This window comes from Nothoprocta perdicaria, unplaced genomic scaffold, assembly GCF_003342845.1.
Source record: "Nothoprocta perdicaria isolate Ctin4 unplaced genomic scaffold, notPer1 scaffold_9, whole genome shotgun sequence".
Classification (NCBI taxonomy): domain Eukaryota; kingdom Metazoa; phylum Chordata; class Aves; order Tinamiformes; family Tinamidae; genus Nothoprocta; species Nothoprocta perdicaria.
Genome location: NW_020456198.1, coordinates 4,293,040 through 4,318,076, shown reverse-complemented (window position 1 = coordinate 4,318,076; position 25,037 = coordinate 4,293,040). Strand labels below are relative to the sequence as shown.

Here is a 25,037-nt window from a genome sequence, read left to right as displayed (position 1 = left end):
TCACCAGACCTTATAGATGGGAACAGGTAACTTGGGGAACTATCAGTCAGGAAGGGGTATTTTTTGCCTTCTGGAGGGAAGGTTTCGGCAGACACAAATAGGCAGAATGGTCTTTAGCTTTCTCAGGGCTGAGTTTTGATTCACGGATGTTTCTCACTGACACTGATGAGAAAAGCAGGATGCCAAGAATCCTCTCGGCTGCTCCTGTCCTAGGGAGCTGCAGGGAACAACTCCAAGCCTATGTCCACTCCTTTACTCCCCCAGCTGCAAAACAGACTGATACTACCTCGCTACCACAGCATTAAAATAAAGCCAGTGTAAGATGTGCCTCGACTGGACGTGGTCCTGAGCATTAGGCATCCCGAGCACCAACAAGCAGGGAAGCAACCGACTCCCAGATTCATCTCACTATTGTGAAATGGGAGCATTAAGACTCAGGTCATCAAGACTGTGTCTGACTCAAACTTCTGCCCAAAACAGAGGTGAGAAATGAGCCAACACTGAGGAGTGCTGCAGATGAGTGTCCTCTTAAACGGAGCAATAGTCTCTGGAGAGGTTTCTGTTCAAGGAGGATGGCAGAATTGTCCTCTCACTGACGGGGTATCTCTGGTTGCTGTTTTTTCCTATTTTTTTGCCTACCACACTGCCTATCTGCCTATCCATGCTGCACAGATTGGAGCTACAAAGGGTCAAGTATGATCAAATTTTGGGAGGAAGGAGAGGAGGGGAAGTCAAAGAAAATCTTCTGCAACAAACCCAAACATTTTCACTTCTGAGTCCTGCAATAAAAACCTGCTTCCATGAAAAAAGGGGGGGGGGGGGAACTATTTTAAAAGAAATTAGGAAGAAAAGTATGTGATCATTTGCAGAAAAAAAAAATATGCCCAAACCATCCTCTGTTCTCAGTGAGCAGGACTTTCCTGCAGTGGTAGCCGTAGCACTATAGCCCAAAAATCACTTTCAGGATGGTAACAACTTCTCTATTTACCATCTACTTACCTGCTTCAAAACACAACTTTAAGGAAAAAGAAAGGCTTTTTAGCCAAACACACCTACTACTGTATATTTTACACATGGGTACCCATGTATATATGTATGACTTCAGGGAGTTAAAATACATATATACATATACACATACGTATACATAGAGAGAGAACGCAAGTTTAAAAATATATGAAGGCCAGGGTCTGTGGCATTTGTCATCATCCATCCACCAGAAGGAGAGCAGAGCTTGGAGACATTCGATGAGCGAGATGACAAAATGACAGAGACTTCTCGCTCTTATGTATTACATAGGTAGGCACACTACGTCTTCCACTTTTTTTTATATTTTTCCTGTTTTGTTACAGGTAAGTCAAACCCAGCTTACTAAATACGGTATTTTTTCTGAAGTTTTCCGAACGCTTTCCATGCTCTTGTGATTGCTCTTTTGCTTTGACTTTTGTTCATTGGATTCTCCTTGGCATGTCTGCTTGGATGTGAATGTTAGGGAGAAAGGGGCACAATTTTCACGGCAACAGTGTTGATTTTCGATAAGTAGATCATACCTGCAATCAGTGATGCAATTTAATTTCCTGTTTTCATTTCATCCACAATAGACCTAAGAGGGGTAACTTGCAGCTTGAGCTTTCTCAGCTCCAGGTGAAGGGACAAAGCATTAAAAAACTCACCTGGAGTAATTAACTTCATAAAGTAACTGCGGTTACACTGGCAGAGGCAGCACAGTGATGGAGTTTGCTTTCACTATGAAATAAGAGGTGCTGAAAAAATGCACGATGCCACAACACTTCTCATCGCACAGTACGAGGATAACGTGGCTATTATTTATAATAAAAATAGTGTGATAAAGTCGCTTTTTTTCCCTTCATTTGGGGAACGTTCAAGTGTGCAGAGTGCTGGCCAACTGCCTGGACGCTACTGAAAAGCCACGTAAACCCTCAGGCCAGGAATTCATTTACGTACCGACAGCGCAGGGGCTTCTCGACAGAGATGGATTTCGCCCTTTCGGGTCACCGTGCAGAAGGAGGGACCAGTATTTCTCCTATTCATGTTGGCATTAACCTTCTGTCTCTAATCAAAACCTTGTGACACAAAACACACCGCAGAAGAGTTTTGAATCTTCCTCCTTGCAAGGATCCTATCGGTGCAGCAGAGAGAGCATGACTGGCCCTCTAACCGCTTGCTCCAAAAGCCTACTGTTTGGGAAATAACTTGTATTTTAAACATAGCTCCTTCTCCCACAGTGTTTTTTCACGTGGACTGCGCTGGTGAAGAGTGGAATACAATATGTGTTATCCTTGGTCAGTTCATGCCAGCTTGGGTGTAAGAGCAGGGCTCTTGCGCATCCTCTTGCTTTTGCAAACCCAAAGTTCATCTCCCTCTTCTCCACGGATATTCTCTCTCTACATATAAATACTGTATATCCAGTACGAGGCACATACAGACAAAACCAGAGGAAGAACACTGCCAGTCTAGTCACTCGGGTGTTACTTACTCCATTTCCACCACAGTCTACTAGAGAGATCAGGTGAATGCAAAACAACAGAGGTAACAACAGGCTGAGGAAAGTTTCCAGGCAGGTAGGGTTGTGTTGGGATGTAACTGCAGCGCTTGTCAAAAATACCCGTTGCTGCATGCATGGACCAGGTAACTATGCCACATTTACCCTCCTGTGTGAGGCTACCAGCTCCACAAGCAGCCCGCTCCAAGTTGCCGTTACATTCCTAGGTCAGAATTACGGAAGCAAGGGTAACCCGGGTAAAATCCCGTCAGGAAACATGGCACTGAGAGGGCATGCACGGAATATGACAGGAGGTGACTCCGTTCATTCACTTTAGTCACATACCTCTTTCCCCTGCCAGGATCATCCAAGATTGAATGAACAGTAGAAAAACAGGGAGGAAATTTAAATATGCAAGCAGGCATTAGTTGGGTGTTGTGGATTGTCGTGTATTATAAACCAGTTAAATTATACTGCAAATTTTAAATAGACATTGGCATGATTTTTAGGTGACTCTGAAATTATTTAGCAAAAAAAAATATAGTGATTATATATATCAATGGGAAGGAAAAGAGAAAATCGTGAATGAGTGTTACCAAACCTATAGCCACAAACCATAACTGTTCCCTCTGAACTTTAAAATGATTCACTTTGCAATGCTTATCAGAGAGCACCGGCTTTACCCAGAACACAAGGCTCAGTCCTGCATATACTTACACTGGGGCATGACTACTTACTTGGGCCGTCCCTACGAGGTGGGAACGTCGGGACACGTCGGCAGTGGCACTGCTGGCTGCCCGCGGATTCAAGTGTTCCTGGGATCAAGCCCCACACTACTGATTTTCTTGTACATATTTGTCTTAGTGAGACATAGATTGTCTTGGCTTTTTAAGGCAAGAGTCTAGAGCGCATTGGCGAGTTGAGAGCAAATTCATTAGGCACTGGAGAACCCAAGGAGGGAGCAACAGGGAATGATTCATCCTACCCTTGGCCACTGGCAATTGAGGTATTCCCAAGAAGCCATGGGAGAAGAGGCCAGCAGAAAAGCAGGGAGCTAAAACAGCAGTTTATCACGTAGCACAGGGGCCAAGTCAAAGCCCTGGAAACTACGTGGATGTTCAGAAAGGGACTAAAATGCCTCAGGTTTCATGGAGGTCTTGCTCACTCTGACTCTCAGCAGCAGGGTGGGCTGCTGCTGGCAGCAACCGATGCTAACGTGCAAACACAGGACATTTGGGGGAAAATAAGACCTTTCTCAACAGCGCACAGCCTCTCTCCTGCGTGCACGTGGTGGCAAATCTATCCGGCCAGACTCAGCTCTCGCCGCGCAGCACGAAAGGCTGCAGCCCGACGCAGACGAAAGCAGAACGTAATCATTTTTCCCTCTAGCCCTCCCTCCCCTCTGACTAAAACAAAAAGCCATCTTCCTAGAACGACCCCTTGCCTTCTGTGCACTTTTTCGCCGTTATTTCAGCATACCTTTCAGCCTTCCAACACGGCGCCTGTTGGAAGGGGTCAGACCCCTGTGCAAAGCTATTGGGGGGCGCGAGGCCGCGCTCGGGGCCGGCGCCTCGCCGCCCCGCTGCTCACCTCTGCGTGGTGCTCCTCGTTTTGCTGCAGCACTTCGATTACCAGCTCTGCCAGGCGGATTGTGTCTTCTAACTTTTTAGCTGGGGTGACTAACCGGCCTACATTCTCTGTAGTACAAGAACTCGAGTTAAAAGGGAGGCAGGAGGAAAAGCCAGACGCACAGAAAGTCATTTTAGGGGTTTCAAAAGGGAAAAAAAAAAAAAAAACAAAAAGAGAAAATCCCATAATATTCTACAGCTTTAAAGATCTCTTCATGCATATGTTAAATGCTTATGTAATTAGTACGGAGCAAACCAGAAAGCCACATTCGTTATATTACTATGAAAACACAGTGCTCCAGCTCTGAATTTCAAAATACTGTCAGTATTTCAGTATTTTTTTTTTTTTTTGCTTTTGCTGCTGATACGGGCACACTTTATTAGTTCAAATAAGAACATTGCATTCCCTAAAGACAGCATCTGGCTAGTAATATATGAACAATATGTATCCTTGAGTGTAGCTGGTGCTATTACAGAAATCACGTCTGTATTATTTTTAAATGCTTTTTTAAAAGATCAATTTAAACAAATCTGTCTGTACATTTAATAGATTGTTAAGCTTGAGAAATTTCAATGTGACCCACTACTGAAAACAAAAATTGCAGGTCTGATTTGCTCCAGGATTTAACTCCGCAGAGGTCAAGGAGTTATGCATGCTGGAAGGAGTGGCAAGTGGTAAATTCCCACTAGGTGTTCATAGGTAAGATTTTTACAGGAAAACAGATGCAACTTCACAGGAAAAACCCCGCAAACAAACCCAAGAGTTTAAATCCTGGAGCTTGGCGTTCAGTTACATTGAGCTATTTTGCAGCATTTCTTTGTTTTAACAAATAAATCAGGTTGTTACAGGTATTACAGATAACGTATGCAAAATAGGAGGTGCTAATGATCTGGCTCATTTGGAGCATTTCAATAGAAATAATGAAGAAAATGCTACACAGAGTCACACTGCCATTGAATGACAACTGCTGCAGAGCTGATGAATGTAGCCCCCCAAAATGTGTATGTATCTTAAGTTCCTTCACTAGCGGGACATTTAAGCTGCGATTTCCAGCAGAGCCTAGGGGAGGCAGCCACTTGGGTCCTGCTCAAATGCAGGGCAATTTGCACCATCGTAGCAGAGCATCAAGCTCTGCACGAGCTTTTTGCTAGTGCTCAGGTCTTCCCTACTGCCCTGATAACCCACAGACGCATCTGCTCCGCTGCACCAGCCCCTGGCAAGTGTCCCAGGTGAAACCAGCCTCAGCGCAGGCTCTGGGACCTCGGAGAACTCCAGGCTCCATCACAAAATCCACCACGGATCTCCCACGGTAAAAAAAAGAAAAGCCAAATTTTCAAGAACTGCCCTCTGAGGGTATCTGGGCCGTTATCCAGAGGACCTGGCTGTTATCCAGAGGAGTTGGGCAACCCATGAGCTGAAGCCAGGCCTTGTGGGTGCTCTGCTCCCAACAAACCCAGCCAAGCACTGCAGAAACGAGCTGTGCAGTTTTGCTGATTTACACTATGAGCAGGAGCCTGGGGGGTTCTTTTCCTTTTTTTTTTTTTTTTTTTCTTTTTTTAAAAAAAATTTTACAGCACTGGAAACAAAAAAAAAGTCTAGGTTCTCCCTAATGTTTTCTATTGGACAAATTTGCAGAACTGCTGGCTAATTTCTCATTCTTTCTCCTGTTGAAGCCAGCACCTTCCTGACTACAAGAAGGAGAAACTTCTTTCCTTTTTTCTTTTATTTTTTTTTCCTCAAAAAGAGTCCTAATAAATGTCCCTTCGCCTCCTCTGGCTGTCACTGCACCTCCGGAGTCAGGGGGAAGCTTTGCCACGGATCAGAGCAGCATCAGGCCCATTCTCATTTGCAACACTGATCTGCTCTCAAATACAACTAAAAGACAAAAGTGTTAATAAGAACAACTGCTCAGAGATGCTGTCTTTAAAGAAAATATTGATGCTTATACAACTTTGGCAGCCAGCAGATGTCAATCTTAATTTTTTTCTTCTTATTTTAAATATTTCCCTGGTTAAGTTACTATACATCAGAATATTCTGCTAAGATAGCTGGAGCACTGACAGTTACATGAAACGTATACGATATACTTATCAAACATTTCATCCAACATCATGTAAAGCTCATACATATTTATAGTTTTCATGCAAAATGTTATGCAACAACAATGTTATTTTGTGCTGACGTTGATATTTGAAAATGTTGCATATGTCAGACATTGCTAGACAAAAAAATGGACATTTTGAAATAAATGCTACGTCTAAATCTCTAAGAACCTACCACATCATGCTGAGTATTTGGTATAAAGCTGCACATGAGAACTAGCTTTCTAATGCTAAACTAAACAAGCGATTGCTAGACTAGAAAACCACTGAATTAAAGGAAGGAAGACTATTACAGTACTTGGCGTCTGTTTGGCCATGCCTTTGAGCATATGATTTATCATGTTAGTCTGCGTTTGAGGAGATGATGGTGGCCCAGTCGGGGGCTTAGGCTTGGACGGACGGGCTGCTGGTGCACGATGGAGTGAGACGCCAAAAGTAAAGAGACATATGACTTCATAAACAGTGACAAAAAGATGAAAACTTCGAAAGAAACGTAAGCAGAAACCGTCAAATACAAATGGAATAAGCTGCTGGTTTTTGCTTCTCGGGACGTTAGGTATTACACAATAGTGACACAATCTGACAACGAATATTACAGAAGTCAGCAGATTCTAACATCCTACGTTCCCGTGCAATCAGAAAGCTAAAAATTCAACGTAAGTATGACAGCGCATTTCATGTAGCCAAGTGAGACAACGGAATGCGGGTAATTTAGTCAAAGCTCTGGAATTCGGAAGAGGTGCACTAAGAAAGCTCACCTAAAGCCAGCACCCCAGTGCCTGGGTACATTTAGCAATAGAATAAGGAGCCACAGGAATTAATTGCTTTGCAAATATCAATTACACATTTTAGAATTAAACGTCACTGTTGGTTAAAGGGAGCTATAAAATATTCTTGTGCAATTTAAACATGTAAAAAAATCTGTCACTTAAAAATGTGTGGTTCCTGATCGTTTCCAGCTCATTTAATTATTTTCAACTTGGAATTCTAGTGGCTTTTATATTCTGGGTTGAATCATATATAAAAACTTGCCAGCTCTATCAAATATGTTACTTGCTATTCCAAATGTTAGAATACTGCAATCAGGACTTGACCCATCTGTCATATAGTTTACAGTATCAGCATAAGAAAAATTCAAAGAAAATAGCCTTTCGTTTTACATACACTCAGAGATAAATTATATACTGTGAATATATTAACACAATAGTTTCTACTACATTTAATGACAGTTTTTGGTAGCATTGTAACTATTTTTAATAATTCCATTTGCAAGGAATCTGGCATATTTATCTGGACATTCTATTGCCAAAAGTCCTTGCCATTTTGCTTGCATTTTCCAGTGGGATAAAAAAAAAATGGTTGGCTTGCACAAAATAGATTTCTGATTGCCTTTAATTCTCACAGAATTACAACAATTATCAGAGTGTAATAAGGAATATTCGAGCAAACCATTAGTTAAAGGCTATGAGTTGGGTTTGTTCCCTCTCTCCGTACATATAGATATACATATACAAACGCACACAGAGCGTTCATGTGCACGCATGCACACACATACACCGGCTTCTAGCCTCTTAGGCTGTGTAGTCATTAAATACAGATCCTTAGTGGGTTTTTTTTTTGTTTTGTTTTGTTTTCTGGTAACAGGAAAAGCAAAGCAATTCGTTCGCCTCTGCAGTCGCCCTGGTCCTTGTTCCCTCTATATCAAGGGTGGCTCTTCCCCTCGAACCAAACCTCTCAGCCTGAAGGGATAAAAATAACTGCTTTTTCTAGGGCATAGGCTTAATGAATTTCAATCTAATTTATAACATAAGGAAGAATTCAATTTGGCTACGGACTGACGGCCCCTGAGCTCAAGGAGGGCGTCTCAGAGCAGTAGTTCCCTGCCTGGTGCCCCTGGTTCACCCTCAAGCCTCTGCATCGCCAGCAGCTTTTCACTCTGTGACTGACCTCACAAGTGAAAAACTTGTAGAAACCTGAATCACTGGGAAAATGAAATTTTGGGGGGTTCTGCCTGCAAAATGCTTCAGACAGCAATGACTGTCACATATATCACACCACATCTACGCTACTCTGGGTACTTCGATTGCTTCAAATTCCCTGTGCGGAGCTCCTTACAGATTTGAAGCCTTTTCGGAGCAGGTTTCTCTCAGTCTGCATCGTGATTTACTAACACATCAGCAGCAGTGAGAGTTAAACTCGGGACTTTCCGTATTTTGCGAACTTTTGAACTTTTTATATGTTTTTAAAGCACTGCCACTGACTCAGTGATTTCTTTGCAATAATTAAAGATCCCCAACCCTGCCAAAGGGGCCGCGAGTGCTTTCTGTGCCTTCAGCTGGGAGCCAATCGTGTAAATGTTAAAAAGTGCTGCCATTCTTAAGACAACGATAGAGAATAGTGGGATGTAAGGATAGGGTATAGTGGCCATCTATGATATTCAAGAATTTTGAGAATATCGGAAAGGAATTTCAGGGAGGATAACTTTTTTTTTTTTTTCTTTCCAAACAAGGTGCACTGTCTTCAAAGTAAGAACAACTTGTAGAACTGCTTTTTCAGCTCACAGAGACTCCAATGCAGCCCTCGAACCTCCACAGCAGGCTCTGCTCCTTCTGATTAATCAGCCTGGTGAGAAACTTCTACGTATCTGAGCCCTAACTCAGGCTTCTGTCAGCAAGTTGCCCTGACGTTGGTAAGAGAGAGCTGTACAATGATAATACTGCAACAGAGACCATCACCGTTTCTGAAACTCTTGCAATAACTTCGACATTGTTTTAAACAGCTCCTTTGAAAGGGCAAGAGGAAATCTCGAAAGCTGCATGATCATTGCTTTGTTAAACAGCTGGATGCTACTTTGAGGAAGGACATGGCTAAAGCAGCACTTCAGCAAGCACACAAATACAGGTTGCATTTCTGTCTGAGCTACACTGGGTAATTTATTAATGACTTCAGTCTCCATTCCTCCTTCAGACTGAAGTTTTTGTACATTTTGTGTCCATATTTATTTGGGAAACATCATTTAATTTTCTTCTAAGCTTTATTGGGAATACTGGAAGTGATATTAGCTGGGCTCATACATCACACCGAACCTCTTCTCGTCTCTGACGAGATTAATAAACAGACAGTCACCATCGCTGATACTTAAATGTGCTCACTAAAAAGCACAGATATGTGCAGGCAGCTTCCCAGGCTGAGATCCAGAAACAAGGAAAGCAAATGAGGCCAAGTGAGCACAGCCAGCCGAGCCCGGCACTGCCGACGCCTCTATCCCTACCCCGCTGGGCTCCCTTGGATGGTGGAACTGCATTTGGGGGAAAAGCAGAAATGATGCTTTGGGATAGCTCAGGAACAGCTGGTTTCCCTTGATGACAGAGCAAAGAGAGTTTCATGGATCCATGACCTACCAAACCACCTGCACGGTCTCTGTGCCACCCCGCGAGGCTGCCGCGACAGCTCCGAGCACCGCGGCCGATCTCAATTTCTGGCTCTCCTCAATTTCTAATCTCCGTGAATTAACTCAGAAGCACAACAGGAAGCCAAAAGCAAGCCACGCTACGAGGAATATCTGTCTAAGAGTTAAAAACTGCCTTATCCTAAACACAACCAATTGCCAAAGTGACAGCTACAGGCTTGGCTCGCGTCTCCTCTAAAGCTGCCTCTGCCCAACGCCAGCAGCATAAAGTGGCATTAGTGTAAATGAGAACAAGATCCCTTAATTCTGCAGCACTTGAACCCTGTGCAGTGGGTTTCACAAGTCACTTACAGCATGCAGAGGTTACTCTTTTCTAAGAAATAATGGATCCCCAATTTACATAGATAAGCAGACACTTAATAAAAGGTTGCATTTGCTAATCTGAGTGTTAGTAGTTTTGACCGATTAATAATTAAAACAGGTTATTAATATTTAATTATTTTAGCTACATGTTTTGTTTAAATGTTTATTTTTAAATAATCTTTTAAAGCAAGGCAAGAGAATACATGCTCTGCAGGACAGGGGAAATTGTAGGGTGAAACTGTGGTTTAAGAGGAAGTTGTTTTTGGCATCTGTTGTCTATAGTTAAATAAATAAAAAGTCAGGGCAGAATTCACTCACTTTTGATTCCACCTAAGGTGAGGAACCGATTTCGAGTTCAGTCCTGCTGTCCTTGCCTGGAAATTTTCCCATTAAAGAGGGCACAAAGCAGGTAAGCTGGGACTCACCATGTCCTTTCTCTGGTTTTGAGCACCCAGAAGCAGCATTTTTATTTTTAAATGAGTGGGGTCATAGAAACATCCTTCTGATTTTCTAAAACATACGACTACACTCACTCTGCTAGAGCCCAAGAGCCTCTGCTCATGTGAAATCCAGCGTCATTACGGGCCAAAGCTGCGCCTGCACTTGTTATCTTTGCAATGGGTTTATTTTGCACCTCCCAGAACTATAGGGAAAAATAATCATCATTTTCTGAATATGGATTGCTATTCTAACTTGGTTTTAGTGTCAGACAGTCCTGGGCCAAATTTGGCCCTGGCATCTCATGAGGATGATGCCACTGGCTGTAGGGACCAGCAGAAGCCAGGGCAGATGTTGGCTCAACCTCCTGGCCTGCTCCTTGAACACTCCTTCCCTTTGCAAACAGCTGAATCAAACCGACCCTTTTGCCACAAAACAGAACACTCTACTCACAAAAAGAAATGAACAGGTCAGGTTTCAAAGACTTTTGAACTACAGACTCTGGTACAAAACAGAAACGAGAACAGGGGCCTACAGAACTACAGAGTCACTTCTGAAGAGACGGGCACTTCAGGAGTCTAACAGTGTCCTTGCTCCATCACACGTCACCACAGGTTATAAACAAGAGACAAACACAACTTCCGTCTGACCGTATCATTTTTTTTTTTTTTACACATTAACAAAGAAAATAGAAAATAATAAAAACTAAAAAACCATTCCTCCCATTAGGGCATCAAACAGAAGATATGAAAAACAAAAATGAACGTTAGTTTAGTTATAAAATGTGCTTGTTGGGTGTGTTAACTAATGGCCAAATCATCAACATTTCTGCACCAAACATGAGCTGCAGTTCTTTTGGAAAACAATAAACTTGCCCTTTTTACAGACGAGATTCTCTATTTGAACCGTCTCCTAAGAAGGTCATATGGTTACTACAAGGAATTTCTAATCTACGCTCTGGTCTAAGGAAGGAGGAAAAAGAAATTATGTATGTTGAGACAGCACAAATTAACTCCTTAAGTATTAATGCATCTCCATGTTCAGTCTGAAGGAGTACATATCTTAAGGAGCTACGGAAAAGAAACAAAATAAATATAACTCAACAGTCCTAGCAATTTATAATGCATATACAATTGTTCACCTGCATCCTTTTGATTCTCTATATGAAAGAGAGAAAGCAACAAGGAGAGAAAAGAGAGAAACAAGAACAGATAGGCAGGATTAATGAGCAAGTGGACCGCACAGCCCCCCAGTTATGTGTGATATATGACATTTGAAAAGAAGAAAAGTTGCCCAGTCTTGCCCCCCACCCAGAAGCATGGTATTACCAAAAGAAGCTCCTTTCACGGAGGTGAAAGCAAGTGCTGCACAAATAGGAAATTAGAGTCCGCAAGCTCTGAGAACATACAAGGATGCTCCGCAGGACAACTGCGCTCGTATGTCCGCCCAGAGCTCGGTGCAAGAGAGTGAGTCATAAAAATAATCTAGGAAGAGAACGAGTAAAGCACTTCTGCTTGAGAGTAACAGACAGGAGACACGCGAGATCTGATGTACAGAGAAAGGACAGCCTTATAGGATCTTATACACAGGATTGGTTCAAGATCTTATACGCAGGAAAAGGGACGGCTTTTTCCCCCCATGTCCTTTATCTGACCTCTAGCTCATCTCTCCCCGATGTAGCTGCTGCCTTTGGATTGTGTACCAGTGACAAGCACTTTACAAATTGGGGTTACACAGAAGCAAAGTAAAAATGCATTCAGGTCACGGACATAAAGAGGAACGGAAAAAACTCAAAGACAATCTGAGTTTATCACAAACAAATGGCTTAATCGTCTAACCTGGTTCAGGCTGATAAAAAGTGACTGGACTTCTCACACTGGGTTTCACAGACAGAAGCAACAGACAAGCCAATGCTAAAAGACTTGAAGCAAGGAGAGTGAGTTGGTTTGGATCTGGAGTTTCTCGAGGTAATGAGAACAGAAAGAGTGAGGACAGCATGGAGAGGAGGGTGGTAGGTACTCACGAATGGTTAAATCCATCACTTGAGAGGCCAAGCAGAAGACAGGATGCTCATACATTTCTCTCTTTTTCCCTATAAAAGAGGATTTGGGCATGCAAGAGGCTTAGGTCAGAGGTAAAGCGGTTATAGGTCAGAGGAAAACTTCGTATTAGGTTAAGAGGAAAATAGCTGCAGAGTATTTTGGGATACACACAGAATAAAAGGAAGAAAAAAAAAAAGGAGGTTTAAAATTGGAGATCTACTGGATTAACCATTCAGCATGCCCATGAGTCACAAGAGAGGTTGTGACCATGATTCTAAAGGTCTTATTCCGTTTGCAAGAATATAATGATCAAAACATCATGAATAGAGGGGGAAATAGATTTCTATCGGTTTAAGGCTCCAAGATACTAAGGATTTCAGCCTTCAGTATCTAAGGCTTTCACAGGTATTTCTTCATAAACATAGCCTCAAAAGCACTGCTGCCTCTTTTTTTTTTTCACAGCTCTGACAAGTCTTGCTTAAAACATGTGGATATTTAGATGTGAGCTTTTGAAGTATAATTTCAAAATCATATACTGCACCTCGAAGGAGGTCAGTTTTTTACTTGCTCTTCTAGGAAACTGTTTTAAGATATAGTGGACTATGCTCATGAGAGAAAACCTGATGCATGCAGCTGGCGGATGTTGGGTTGTTGGAATTAACAATCCCAGCATGCTTCGACATTGGTGTTACAACCACTTTTATAGAGACAGGGTCAAAAAGTGGCTGTGGCCAATCACGGGTAAAGGAGGAGAAAAGCAGAAGAGAGCAGATAGTGTGGAATGAACTATTTCTCTGAAAAGGTAGCTGGAAAAACAACAAAAAAAAAGTTTGTTGCTTCAAAGTATTCCCAGACCTAAAAGTCACAGTGCAAAAGAGAGGGCAGATAATTAACACAACCAAGAAGAATTGAGGCACAAAAGGAAAAGTACACACTAACTGTTCTACTTTGGAAATGAATGCATTTTTACTTACAGATCATAAAGTTTGTTTTTGCAAAGATTTATCTGAAAGAAGAGAGCAAATCTTACCAAGGAGTTAGTGATATTTACACAGAGAACCTAAGGGAGCCAGCACTGGGTAGAAGCATCCATCAACAGAAAAGCTGCTTTTGATTCTCAGTCCTTCTCCATCCTTGTCAAGTATATTTAAACATTGCATTTTACAGAATACACCAATTAAAATATCCTGTGAAGTTGAGTGCTTCGATAAATTGCCTGATAATACAGTGCTTATGAAACCTTCGTTTCTTCTCTATTTTTGTCACTCATTACCAAGTCAAGAGTTGATAAACATCCTTTTAGTGCCCAATTCTTAAGTGTTTCTCACTGGATGCATAACAATGAATTCATTACCACTGGTACACAATTTGCATCGTTAGACAGAAAAAAAAATGGAAAAAGAGAGGACATGTCATGTACATAACCTGGACAATTTGTCATATAATAACCCAATTTTTCATGTAAACAAGAACTAGGAGCAGATCAGAGGGGATTTTTTTTCTCCTTTCCACATTGTCCTAGAGGCACACAACAATAATTGGAGCTGTGGGAAAGCTTCGTATCACACAAGACAGAAACCCAAAGTCTAGAGCAGGACATACCATTCATTTGGAACATACAGTTTTAAGCAATTGCAAACATGGACAGAGTTGGGCCGGGGTCTCACCCAGGGTATAGCAGCCAACAAGGTAGCAATGTAAACTGATTACCACGGAAAGAACTACTGGATCATAGAGCTCCAGCTAACACATATCCTCCAGCAAGCTTTAAAATGTCTTTTTTGATGGCTACATGTGTCTCTGGTCACTGGTTATTATTCTCCCACAACTTAAAAGGTCAATAATATCAGCCCTGCTGGATTTAGAGTGACAAGAAAGAAATCGGAGGCAAGTACAGGACTGATTGATCAATGACTGCTATGCAAAGTGCAAAGGCAACGAAACACTTCCCTCCTCCTCCCCCCTCCAAAAAAAAGACATTTTAAATTGGTTACAAATGATTAAGCGGAGATTAAACATTTTTTTCAGCTTATTATGGTTTGCTTCCCGAACTCCATTGTCACAAGCAATTAGTTGCACTACACTTTCAGCTGCAAAGATGACATCCCAAGTATTTCTCAATTTGTTTTTTAAAACCACAACATGAATCTAAATACTACAGCACTGGCCAAATGCATTAACAAACAAAAAAAAAAAAAAAAAAAAAGGAAAAAAAGAAAAAAAGAAAGAAAACAAAAGCTACAGTTCCTTTTAACTGTTTCCTCTCTCCTTTTCTGAAAAGGAAACATTCTGCAAAGCTGCCATTCTCCACTGCTGCAAAAGCTACCACCACAACAATGATTCACAGTCACCTCAGTTTTATTGACAAGTGAATATATAGCAAACGAGCTTCTTTTAAATAGCTCCAAGTCACAGTTGCCACCTAGAAATACAATAAAAAAATGTAATTTCACAAAGAAATAGCCTTACCTTCAATTTTGGCATACTCTGATAGTCGGGTATAATTGACTAGAGCTGCTTGCTCCAAGCATTTACGGATGACTGTTTTTACTTCCTCTTGAGGGACTGGAGTAACTATGTCTTTCATCAGGACCTTGACATAAGAAAATCTGATTTGTTGTGGCATGAGGCACACACAACCCTTTTTTTTCCCCCATGCCCAGCGAATACATGCACTGCAGCACTAGCGCTGCCTGGCTCGTGGGATGTGTGTGCAGTACGTAGGATCCACAGCAAAGTCACCTCGGCCAGCTTGAAACACGGGCAGGACCTTTCGGCATTCCCTTTCCCCCTATTCCCTTCCCGAAGGCATGTCCATGAAGTGTCCCATCACTTCCAGTTTCTTAGGGCACGTCAGGAAGTTCTAGCCCAAACAGCCCTGTGCCAGGCAAAGCTGTGGCCTTTCCAGGCTCTGCTTCTGCTTTGCGTCTCATCTGGGATTGCATTTACTGCTGGTTAGTGGAGAGGAGAGGGCAGCTGGGTGCAGGGATGGGGGGATTCCCACGCATCCTTGGGATGCCTTGGGATTGGGAGACCCCACACGCTGTCGAACAGCTACCTGGAGTGCTGGGGACAACGGCTACGGGTGACTACCCAGGCCTCCAAGTTGAAGCAGGAGAAATCAACGGGCACACCTAAAGCCAGACTTCAATATTAATTATCAATAATTTCAGCTGCCCTACACAGCAATAACAATCACTTCATCTCTTTTGGATGGAAAGGTACACAAATACAGGGATTTTTAACTAGCTTTTGTTATTCTTAAGCTTACCCTTTCCAGTAGTGACAAAGTAGCTTTCAATGCCCCTTCTGGACGGCCGAACGGAAAGCAGTACCTAGAAAAAACACATCAAGTTAAGGTAACACCATTATAAGTGGATAAGTCTATCTATAGCCTTTTATAGTGGTATAAAGATGCTTTCCTAGATAGGCTAATCAATACTTTATTACAGCTGCTCTGAATTAGCACTCTCTCATAATTTTCAGAAGGGGTTTTGATGAGATGAACAGAAAAACAGAATAACTGGTAGCTACTTGTAGCAGCTTATTAAATCTGGGTGTCACCTGGAGTTTTTTAGTCTCCTAGAAGACTGAAATATTCTGCCTTGGAAAGGACAGTAGCAGCCACTTCCAGCCAGGGAAACAACAACCCACCAGGTTGTAAATAACTGGCTGCACCAGCCACCGTCACGGCGAGTGACAGCTACAGGGGGCTCTGGCATGGAGGCTGCGTGTGAACGCACGTCACCGCTGAATGTGCACGTGGATGTCACTAGTCTGCGTGAAAATGCACATCAACAGTCGGAGTGCAAAAGCACATCGCTGGTCTGCATGCACATAAATGCACATCACTGGTGTGCAAGCAAATAAATGCACATTGCTGGTGTGCATGCAAAAATGCATGGCCAGCATAGGACTTGGCTGGTGTGCTGGGGGCAATCCAGCACTTGTTTGGGGGGCAGGATTCATCACTCCTATAATTACAACACCCCTGGAGAAAGTCCTGCCTTTATACTATACTTATACTTTATACTGCCTTTATACTAAAGTCCATCCTTTATACTAGGATGAAGCAAAAACGGGCAATAACTAAGAAGAGAGAAATAAGAGGACAAGGGATTTTTTTTTTCGGTTAAATTGAAAAAAAATCACAGCATTGCCTGTGTCAGCAAGATGGTTTGAAATACCCTTTAAAGGTTATATATTTAGAATCACTCTCCAGCTACAAACATGTTACAGTGCAAGCTTCACTGCCCTGCTTGGGTCTGCCTGTGTCACTTTTGCAGAACTCCCATATGCAGTCAAAATCTGCCGCTTGACTTGGCTGTTCACGGGAGGGAGCTGGGAGGAAATCAGTCCCCTCTCGTCCAGGCTGGGATCGCTGCCTTTACCTAAAATGCGTGATCTGATTCTCCAGCAGCAAACGCAGCCGCTCCTTGATCTCTTCGAAACGCTCTTTCTCGTCGACCGTCACGGTCCCTATTCCGTCGGGCCTGGAGGAGAAATGCCATGAATGATACAGAGCTCACGGCCTGACCTGGCAAAGCATCTGCACAGCAAACAAGATACTGCAGCTTGGGGAAAGCGTCACCCGGTGTCAGACCCAGCAGGGGGTACGTGGCACACCGAGACGACGGCGGTCACGGCATCAAAAATCCCGAGAGGAAAAGGGAGATTCCCTGGGAATGATCTTCCCCTTTTAAACAGGGGGATGGCAGGGGATATAGCACTAGCTTTTGCTGCAGGATCAGGCTCAGTGCCGGCTAAATGTGTACTTACTTTCGGCAGAAAAAAAAAAAAAATCAGCTGCTAATTTGCCCCTTAATTCACAGTGTGAAAGAACATCAGCAATAAGCTCATAGAGAAACAGACACAAAATGAGGTGCTGAACTGAACCACCTCCTCGGAATAACCTCCCAACACGAGCCTTCCTCAAGGCTCTCTGCAGAGATGTGCTCAGGGATGTATCTGGCACAGGAAAGCGCAGTGTCTTGTGACTCTGGTTTGTAGGATTTAACAGACAAGCAGGTTTCCCAAACACCTCCAAGGAGCAATGATCACCCCTTCGTACATCCAGTGCACAGGAGTGCACTGCAGGCCCCGCGGGCAGCGCTGCACACCTGGGGACACTTTCACAGAACACAGCACACATGTCCCCACGCTGTCGTCCCCGTCCCCCTGCGGCCTCTGCTGAGCTCATCTACTCGGAATCACCTCCCTCATCCCCAAAACGACACCCGGAGCAGCGGCGGGAGAGCCTCTAATCCAGCCGCCCCGACAACCAGCAGCGCCGCTTCCTACCGCGGACCAGCAAAGGACGCGGATTTGGGAATTACCGGGCAACTCCGCTGGCACGGCCTCCCTTTAGGTAATGTAAGACGTCTTAAAACCGAACAAATGTTCTGACTTAAAGGCCTCCTCCAGCGTGCAGCTTAAGCTGCGCAAATCCTCCGAACTAGACTGGTTTGGCTATACAAAAGACTTGGCAAGGGATTACAAAGCTCCTAATGAACCTCCTGTCAGGGGTTAATTGGTTGGCTTTATTTTCCTCTTAAAGAATCAAAGGCCCCAAACTTAAAAAAAAAAATACCTATAAAAATTAAAATCGATAAAATCTGTACAATCGCTTCTCCTTGACCCTGTGTTTAGTAAGCTCTTAGTATCATAAATATGATCTCTTATGTGCTACTGCAGGTGAATAAAGCAATAAAACTTCTCAGCAAACCTTACAGGATATTCACAGTATTTTTAAAGCTAAATATGCATTAAATAAAACTTAGAGCATGGACAGAGAAAAACACTTGAATATCAGAGGATATTTTTAAATTTAATCAGCATTTCATCAGAAATTTCCGCTTGATTATTTGCCAAATTCAGTGCATTAAGGAGAAAAAAAAAAAGGAAAAGATTTAGGCTGAAACTTGGATAAAATGTCTCAGCTGGGGAACGTGTTTTATAAACACTTTTGGAAGTATGGATCTGGTCTCATTAGTACCTAATTAGGACTAGTTATTTTGAAGAAATGAGCAAGCCACAAGGAAAAAAAACAAGATATTGACCGAAAAACTAATGTCTGAACATACTTAATATATCTACACTCCAAAATTCCATAAAATACTTAATGTTTAGAGAGGATTTCTTCCTGCCTTTTGCTGTGCCGGTTTGTTCAGCAGAAGAGCTGATAATTCAAGCCAGAGCAGAATTCATGCTGCATATTCAGGGCAGGGTTGAAGTCCTCATTTGACTTTTGGCATCGAGTCCCCCCTCCGTACCCAGCACAACTCACGGAGTGTCATTAGGTTAATTGTATCCGCGCTGACAAATGATGGAGTAAAAGCTGCCCGTGCTGGCAGCGATTTGCTGGTGGACTGGAAATGGTCTGAAAGTTGTGTTGCCCTTTGCTGGGTCAGTAACCTCCAAGGACGGTAAGATTTGCTGGCAGGCCGGGGGAAACATGCAAGGATGTACGTGGGGTCTAAACGAGGGCTCCTTTTCTGTAAGACAGTAGTTGTCCAAAGAAGTGCTGCTTTTAAAAATAATTGTCAGCTTTAAAAAAAAAAAGATGTTTCAAGTGATTTAATTGAAAGCGGAGTGCAGCACATGCCAGCTGGAGGTTCAGGAGACCAGACAACTCACTGCTGAGGCTGGTCAAAGCAATTTGGGCAGGTATCTTGTAACTACAGCCTTTTTGCTGTTCTTTTTGCAGGTTCTTTTTGCTCCAACCTTTATTTTTCATTGCGTTCACTCCAGTTTTGTTGGAAGTTGGTATTTAGGCACCTAAGAACTGAAGCTGAAAAGCCCTGGCACAAGAGCACCTTTCACTTTGGGGCTTAGCAAACTGAAAACGCAGAGCTCTGAAAGCAGAAATATTACAACACCGAACCAGATGAACATAAAGGAACTGGGGGGCCTTGGAGGTCCTCACAAACCCCTGTCTCAAACAAGACATTTAAGCAAGAATGCCCCAAAATGCCTCACACAGCGACACCAACCCAACCACCGAGGCTCACACAGCGTCACACGTGCATCCAGAGAGTTGCCTGGGCTCATCTCCCGATCTTTGCATTTTCCCGGCTCTCTTTGCACTTTCCTGGCTCTTTGGGACATGGAAGATGCCCGAGCTGGTGGCTCCGGCTCGCGCTCCCGCGGCGGCCTGCGGTGAAAAGCCCCGGCCGCGTTTGTGTATCATGCTCCTCCAAACTTGAGACAATCTCCAGGTCAGCTGTAGCCATTTTTGGAGCAGCGCGGATGTCTGGAAGGGCCTGCCAAGCGAGAGCCATCACCACGGCAAGGACTTCCTTTCTCAAGCAGCTGTGGACTATATTACATCTGACATGACGAGCATCTCTTGAATCTACCTTTCAAATTTTCGGCAAACCATTTTCTCACTGTCCTTCACAAAGTTGACATTTTCGGCAGCATGATAGGAAAGATGTCATGTCGGCTGCTTTTCAAGTTGTTGTCACAGTGGTTAGCACCAGTTCTGTCATCTTTACTTTCCTCACAATCCCCCATCTTGAGCCATGTCACAAATAATAATACTTCCAATGTTTTTGTCAAATTTCAAATACTATAACCCAGCTGCACATCTTCAGATTTACTAGTTATGTTAATCTTTGTTGCTCATCTTCCCAGAAGCTGAAGCATTAGGAACTCATTAATTAGTGACAAATGCAGGATATACATAGAACTAGAAAAACACCACTGAAAGCCTTGCACTTAATTTATTAGCTCGATAATTTTGAAACCTAATTAAGTATTCAAGTCAAATAGACTTTGAAAATGTAATCTTTTTGAGGGAACATATTTATTTTCCCTTTTGCAAGAACACAAAGGGTATATAGCTTAGCATTGCTATAATTTAAGAATCACTTCTGTGCTCTAGACAATTCCAGTACATGGCTGACGCTTCCGTAAAAATCTGCAAGAAAACGTGAAGCCTCACCAGCTTTTTCTGATACTTATAGGCATTTTTTTTTCACCAAAGATATCCATCCAACTCAACTTTTATGTTTGATCTCATGGACAGAATCAGAGGCGCCTCTCGAAGGGGCATTTCTGCAGCAAGAAAGCAAGCTAAAATGCAACTGCATGAAGTGAATTTCTTGCACATGACGCAGAACCACAACTTTGTAACATTGGGTTAAGCAGCGATGGCAAATGAAAAAAGAGCAAAAGGGTAAAAAAGTTCTATATGCATTTTGCACATAGAGAAGCACAAAGCACAAAATGGGCTTGCATCTATGGATTTAGGTCATCAAATAACATCCACATCTCCACCTGAGTGGAGACACATTTTCATCTGATGCTCCACAGCTCCTGCCACTGCTACTTGAGGTGTAGGGTATAAGCTATGGGCAGAGAAGGAAGCAGAAGGGTGAAAAAGGCAAGAAAAGAAAGAGGAAATTTTTGTTTATAAGAAAGCAAAAATCCCTCCTTCTGCTGCACATTCACTCCGCTTCCTCTCAACTTGCAAATTCCCACTGTAAATATCGTCCATGCAAACTTTTAAATGTTGCTTTCTATCCCTCCCTGTTTTTTAGGTTTTAAGCCATGAAAGCAACAGCATCAACAAAGCAGGTGGTGATATTAAAAAAAGGTTGCAATTTAAAAAGCAAAAATGATAGTCCTTGTTTAGCTTAGATGGTTTGTACAAATTCCAGGCTTAATTATAAATTATAATTAGGACCTGTGATCCTAAGGCCACTGCTTTATTCTACAAGTCCCGCCTCCCCCCATGCCCTTTTCTAATTATACCCAGTGCCCCCAGGGCTAGTTATGCTGCTAAAACAAATATATCAAAATGATTTTTAACAAAGACTAATATATGAAGCAATAGCCTGCATTTGTATGCAATTATAAATATACAGTATAGCTCCAGTGGGTTAATCTCTTTGACATAAGCCTGTATGAAACACCCGAACGGCTTAGAAATGAAAAGACCTATCATCTTTTACACCTTTTATACTTGTCTACGCTCTTTCACTTGGGGAAAAAATATTGCTTACGCGTAGCAAACTGATCTTTGCGTGCACTGGGAGCCCTGGCATGCAGAGCCAAAAGAAAAATCATAAAACAATGTCAAAAAATGATGCAAATAATTTGAATTTTTAAGTAACAACTCCAATATAAAGCACGTGCTGGCTCTCCTGCTGGCTGCCAGGTGCAGCACGTACGAGGATGAGCCCGTCACGGCCGCGGTGCTCATTTCCACGAGGCCGCCACTGCCCCTCTGCGCCCTGACAAACCTGCCCTCGAGGAGCCCACCTGTCCGCACCGCTTGCACGGGCGTTTTCAGTGCAGCCAGGTCCCGGCTCGTTGCTTTGCCAGGGGCATCTCCGGGCAGGATGTGCCCGCCGAGCTCTGCCATCCCGCACCCTGCGCAGGGAAGCCCGTCAGCTGGCAACGCGGAGCGGGTGCTCGGATGGGCCCTGTCAGTGCCCAGGACATCAGCACCGGGGCCACATCACAGCCAGTGCACGGAAGGGGACATAGGTTCACCAAAGCACTACGGAAAGCACTTAAAGTTAACTCTATTCATCACAAGTTGGATGAAAGTGTCAATACATTAAGTATATTTTTGTTATACCAAAAAAGTCCTGTTCTTTCACCTTCTTTTTAGTAGCTCTACGGAAATCTTGTTTTTATGTGAAATAGTCAGATATGCAATGAGAATCTAATTGAGAAAAATATATTACCCCAGCTTTTTAATCCTTCAAGGTCTATGAAAATACCTCTAGTGGCTTAAATTTGTTTAAAAACCCCAAACCTAATGCTAATACTAGCAAATGGCAGAGTTTCTTCTCAAAGATTTTAGGTGGTAAAATACACCTCATACAGAAAAGAGCGCCCCTGCCATACCAGGAAAATTAATAGAGGGGACTCGTAGCTGTAATTAATAGAGGGGACTTGTAGTTGTTTAGACTTGGGTTAACAGACTGAGAGCCTCAGCTCCTCTCACTGTCACTGAACAACTCTCAGGAATGAGGCTGCTCACCCCTCACCACACACGAGGGGACTCAATCTGGCACCCTGCTTCTGATAAGCTCTGTGCCTGTTAATACTTGGTATGTAGACATTTAACACTTGGGTCTTTCTATAAAAGTTCAAGACTGACCAAGCACTGACAGATTTTTTCTTGGCATCAACTTTAACAATATATTGGAAAAAGTTAGTGCATGGCTTCATCTGAGAAAGCCGATGTGAAGCCAAAGTCTCTCCCTCTCCAAAAGGGAGGAAAATCAGTGTTTGAGGGGTAGCTGCTATGGGGTCCTCTCCCCATTGCGCCTCCCTGTGCCAAGCAGAGAGCACAGGCATCGTCATCAGATGTGAAGATAAGGACAAAAATGGAAAGAGTAGCCTGGAGAAGAGCTGGGTGATCATGCAAATCCTTTCATAATTATAAAAAATGTAATTTAAAAATCATGCTCTCTTAGACCTTTTTCTTTACTATTTTTACTGGAAAACTGTTGATAAAGGAAAGTGACAGCCTCTAGCCTGACACACGGGTACAAAATCCTCAAATGTCTGAATGATTGGGCACATTTCTATCTTTCATGTGGGAAAAAAAATGGGAACTACGGAGCCTTTCCTAATGGCAAAACTTTTTAAATGGTACCTGAGGGTCCCTGGGGGATAAACATCTGCCATGAAGTCACTATTCAGACCACAATAATGAGCCTCAAGTCCTTTAACTTGGGTGAGCAGCACCTGGGGTAACAGAGAATCACTGCAGCGTTTAGCAGCCTTCGCCTCCTCTGCTGGAAAGTTTTGCTGGAAGCCAGCAGGGAAAACCTAATGCGAGCACTGCACATTTAACAACATTTTTACTTCAGAAAGGATGAAATAAACCAAAAAATTAAGGGGACTGGACAGCCCCAGGGACAGGCATGACCCTCGGATTAGGGAATTTGCAAGGGAAGCCTTCAACTCTGCAGTGAGCTGCAGGTTTACTGGTTACCAACGAGCAACGCGTGGCAGTGGCAGGTGGGAGGAAGGCACCCAGCTAAAGAGAACCTGGTTTCACACACATTGTAATTGCCAGTAAGCACGGCACGGATAAATACCGGCTTTCCTTAGCTCTCTGCCAGCCAGTTCTCAAATGCACAATGCCTTAAACAGACTTCTGAAAAGAAATCCTGACTCTCCCACTCAGATATTCACATTTCCATTAGCAGAAACTATAGGGTCACATTTTTCTTTCTCAAATCATCTCTACCCCTTCCTGTGACTTGCTGCTAGCAGAGGCCACAAAGTCTCACCTGGCAGTTTCTGCACGAAGCCAGCACAAAACTTTTACACAAACACCAAAAGTTTGGTTGAAAACTGCACTGCTGCAACCCCAGAGCACGAACACAGAGCCTCGGAGGGAATATAAACCTTCAGCCTTTAGCTCTGCAGTCAATCCCACACCGAGGACGGCTGAATTAGAGCATAATATTTATTCTGTTTCTAGGAATATTTTAAGCAGGCCTCCTTGAAAGTGCTGCCAATGGCAAGCAGAGCTGCCTCCCAGGACAGGGTGGCAGCCCCCCTCAGCACGGGGCAGCAGCGTGGCCACGAGATCGAGGTCCACAGAGCTCCGTGGAGCTGGGGACACCAAGTGCCCAGGGTGCTCAGTGACCCTGTATGGCCCTGGTGCCAGGTACCACACACTTCTGTGCACTATGCGCTTTCTCTTACCTTTTTGGCTCGGGATTCGGCTGCGGTTTGGAATCTTTCCTTTTTTTGGACTCCTTTTTGGAATCCTTTTTTGTCTCCGCTTCGGTGGCAGTGGCCTGAGCCACTTTGCCCCCTTCGGCGTCTGCACTTGGCTGTGCCCCACCAAGTAACTCTGCCATGTGTTGGCTTTGGGAAATGATTGAAACGCATGCAGGAAGGCCAGCAGCAAAAGTGAAAGAAACAGAAAAAACAAAACATAAAAAGAACAAAACAAAAGGAAACTAAAATGAAAGAAAACAACAACTGAAACCAAACAACAATTGGCAAAGAAGGAATGAACGAGCAAAAGAAAGTCAGAACTAAAAAGGAAAATAAGGAAGCAAAAACTCAGTTTCCATGACAAGATGTAGGAAACTAAATGCAAAGCGAGTGGCAGCCTCGCAACGTGAAACCTGGGCAATGTGTGTCATAATTCAGGATGTTGTTTTCCAGGGGGCTTACAAAAACACATATTTAATTCGTAACACTCCCTTCCTCAGCGGCATATGCAGGATAGCAAGCAACATCTCAACGTTAATAACGCAGCTTAAAAGAAACAAAGCAGAAAAAGAAGCTGCAATAGCTATCATAGCTGTCAACAAAATATATAGGAAAGGAGAAAGCACAGCTCCACTTCCTACTGTCAAAGATGTGCCACATTTCAGAGAAAGGAATGGGGCTACTTCTGGAATTGAAACTGCTTTGCAACAGCAGCAAGATACCATTTCAATGATGTTTAGCCATTTCTGAACTTACGTCACACTGACTCTCAATGAGACTCAGGTGCCCAAGGGCTTAAATCACTTTTGAATTGATGCTGCTGAAAATTTAACTGTTACAAATCGTCAGATTCC

General features: G+C 43.2%; 1 protein-coding gene across 7 annotated transcripts in view; it reads right to left on the bottom strand.

Moving 5' to 3' along the window:
• The window catches only part of CADPS (calcium dependent secretion activator), a 188,610-nt gene that overhangs the window by 47,729 nt on the left and 115,844 nt on the right, over positions 1 to 25,037 (bottom strand). For 2 of the 7 annotated variants that reach the window (XM_026052668.1, XM_026052665.1), the window contains exons 15-21: positions 16,875 to 16,976; positions 15,755 to 15,818; positions 14,953 to 15,076; positions 12,465 to 12,533; positions 11,583 to 11,600; positions 4,091 to 4,197; positions 2,846 to 2,854 (exon numbers count right to left, since the gene is read on the bottom strand). In XM_026052668.1, the coding sequence (XP_025908453.1) occupies positions 2,846 to 2,854; positions 4,091 to 4,197; positions 11,583 to 11,600; positions 12,465 to 12,533; positions 14,953 to 15,076; positions 15,755 to 15,818; positions 16,875 to 16,976 (493 nt within the window). The remainder of the gene's footprint in view (positions 1 to 2,845; positions 2,855 to 4,090; positions 4,198 to 11,582; positions 11,601 to 12,464; positions 12,534 to 14,952; positions 15,077 to 15,754; positions 15,819 to 16,874; positions 16,977 to 25,037) is intronic. The other 5 variants (XM_026052666.1, XM_026052669.1, XM_026052671.1 and 2 more) reach the window with 3 other exon arrangements.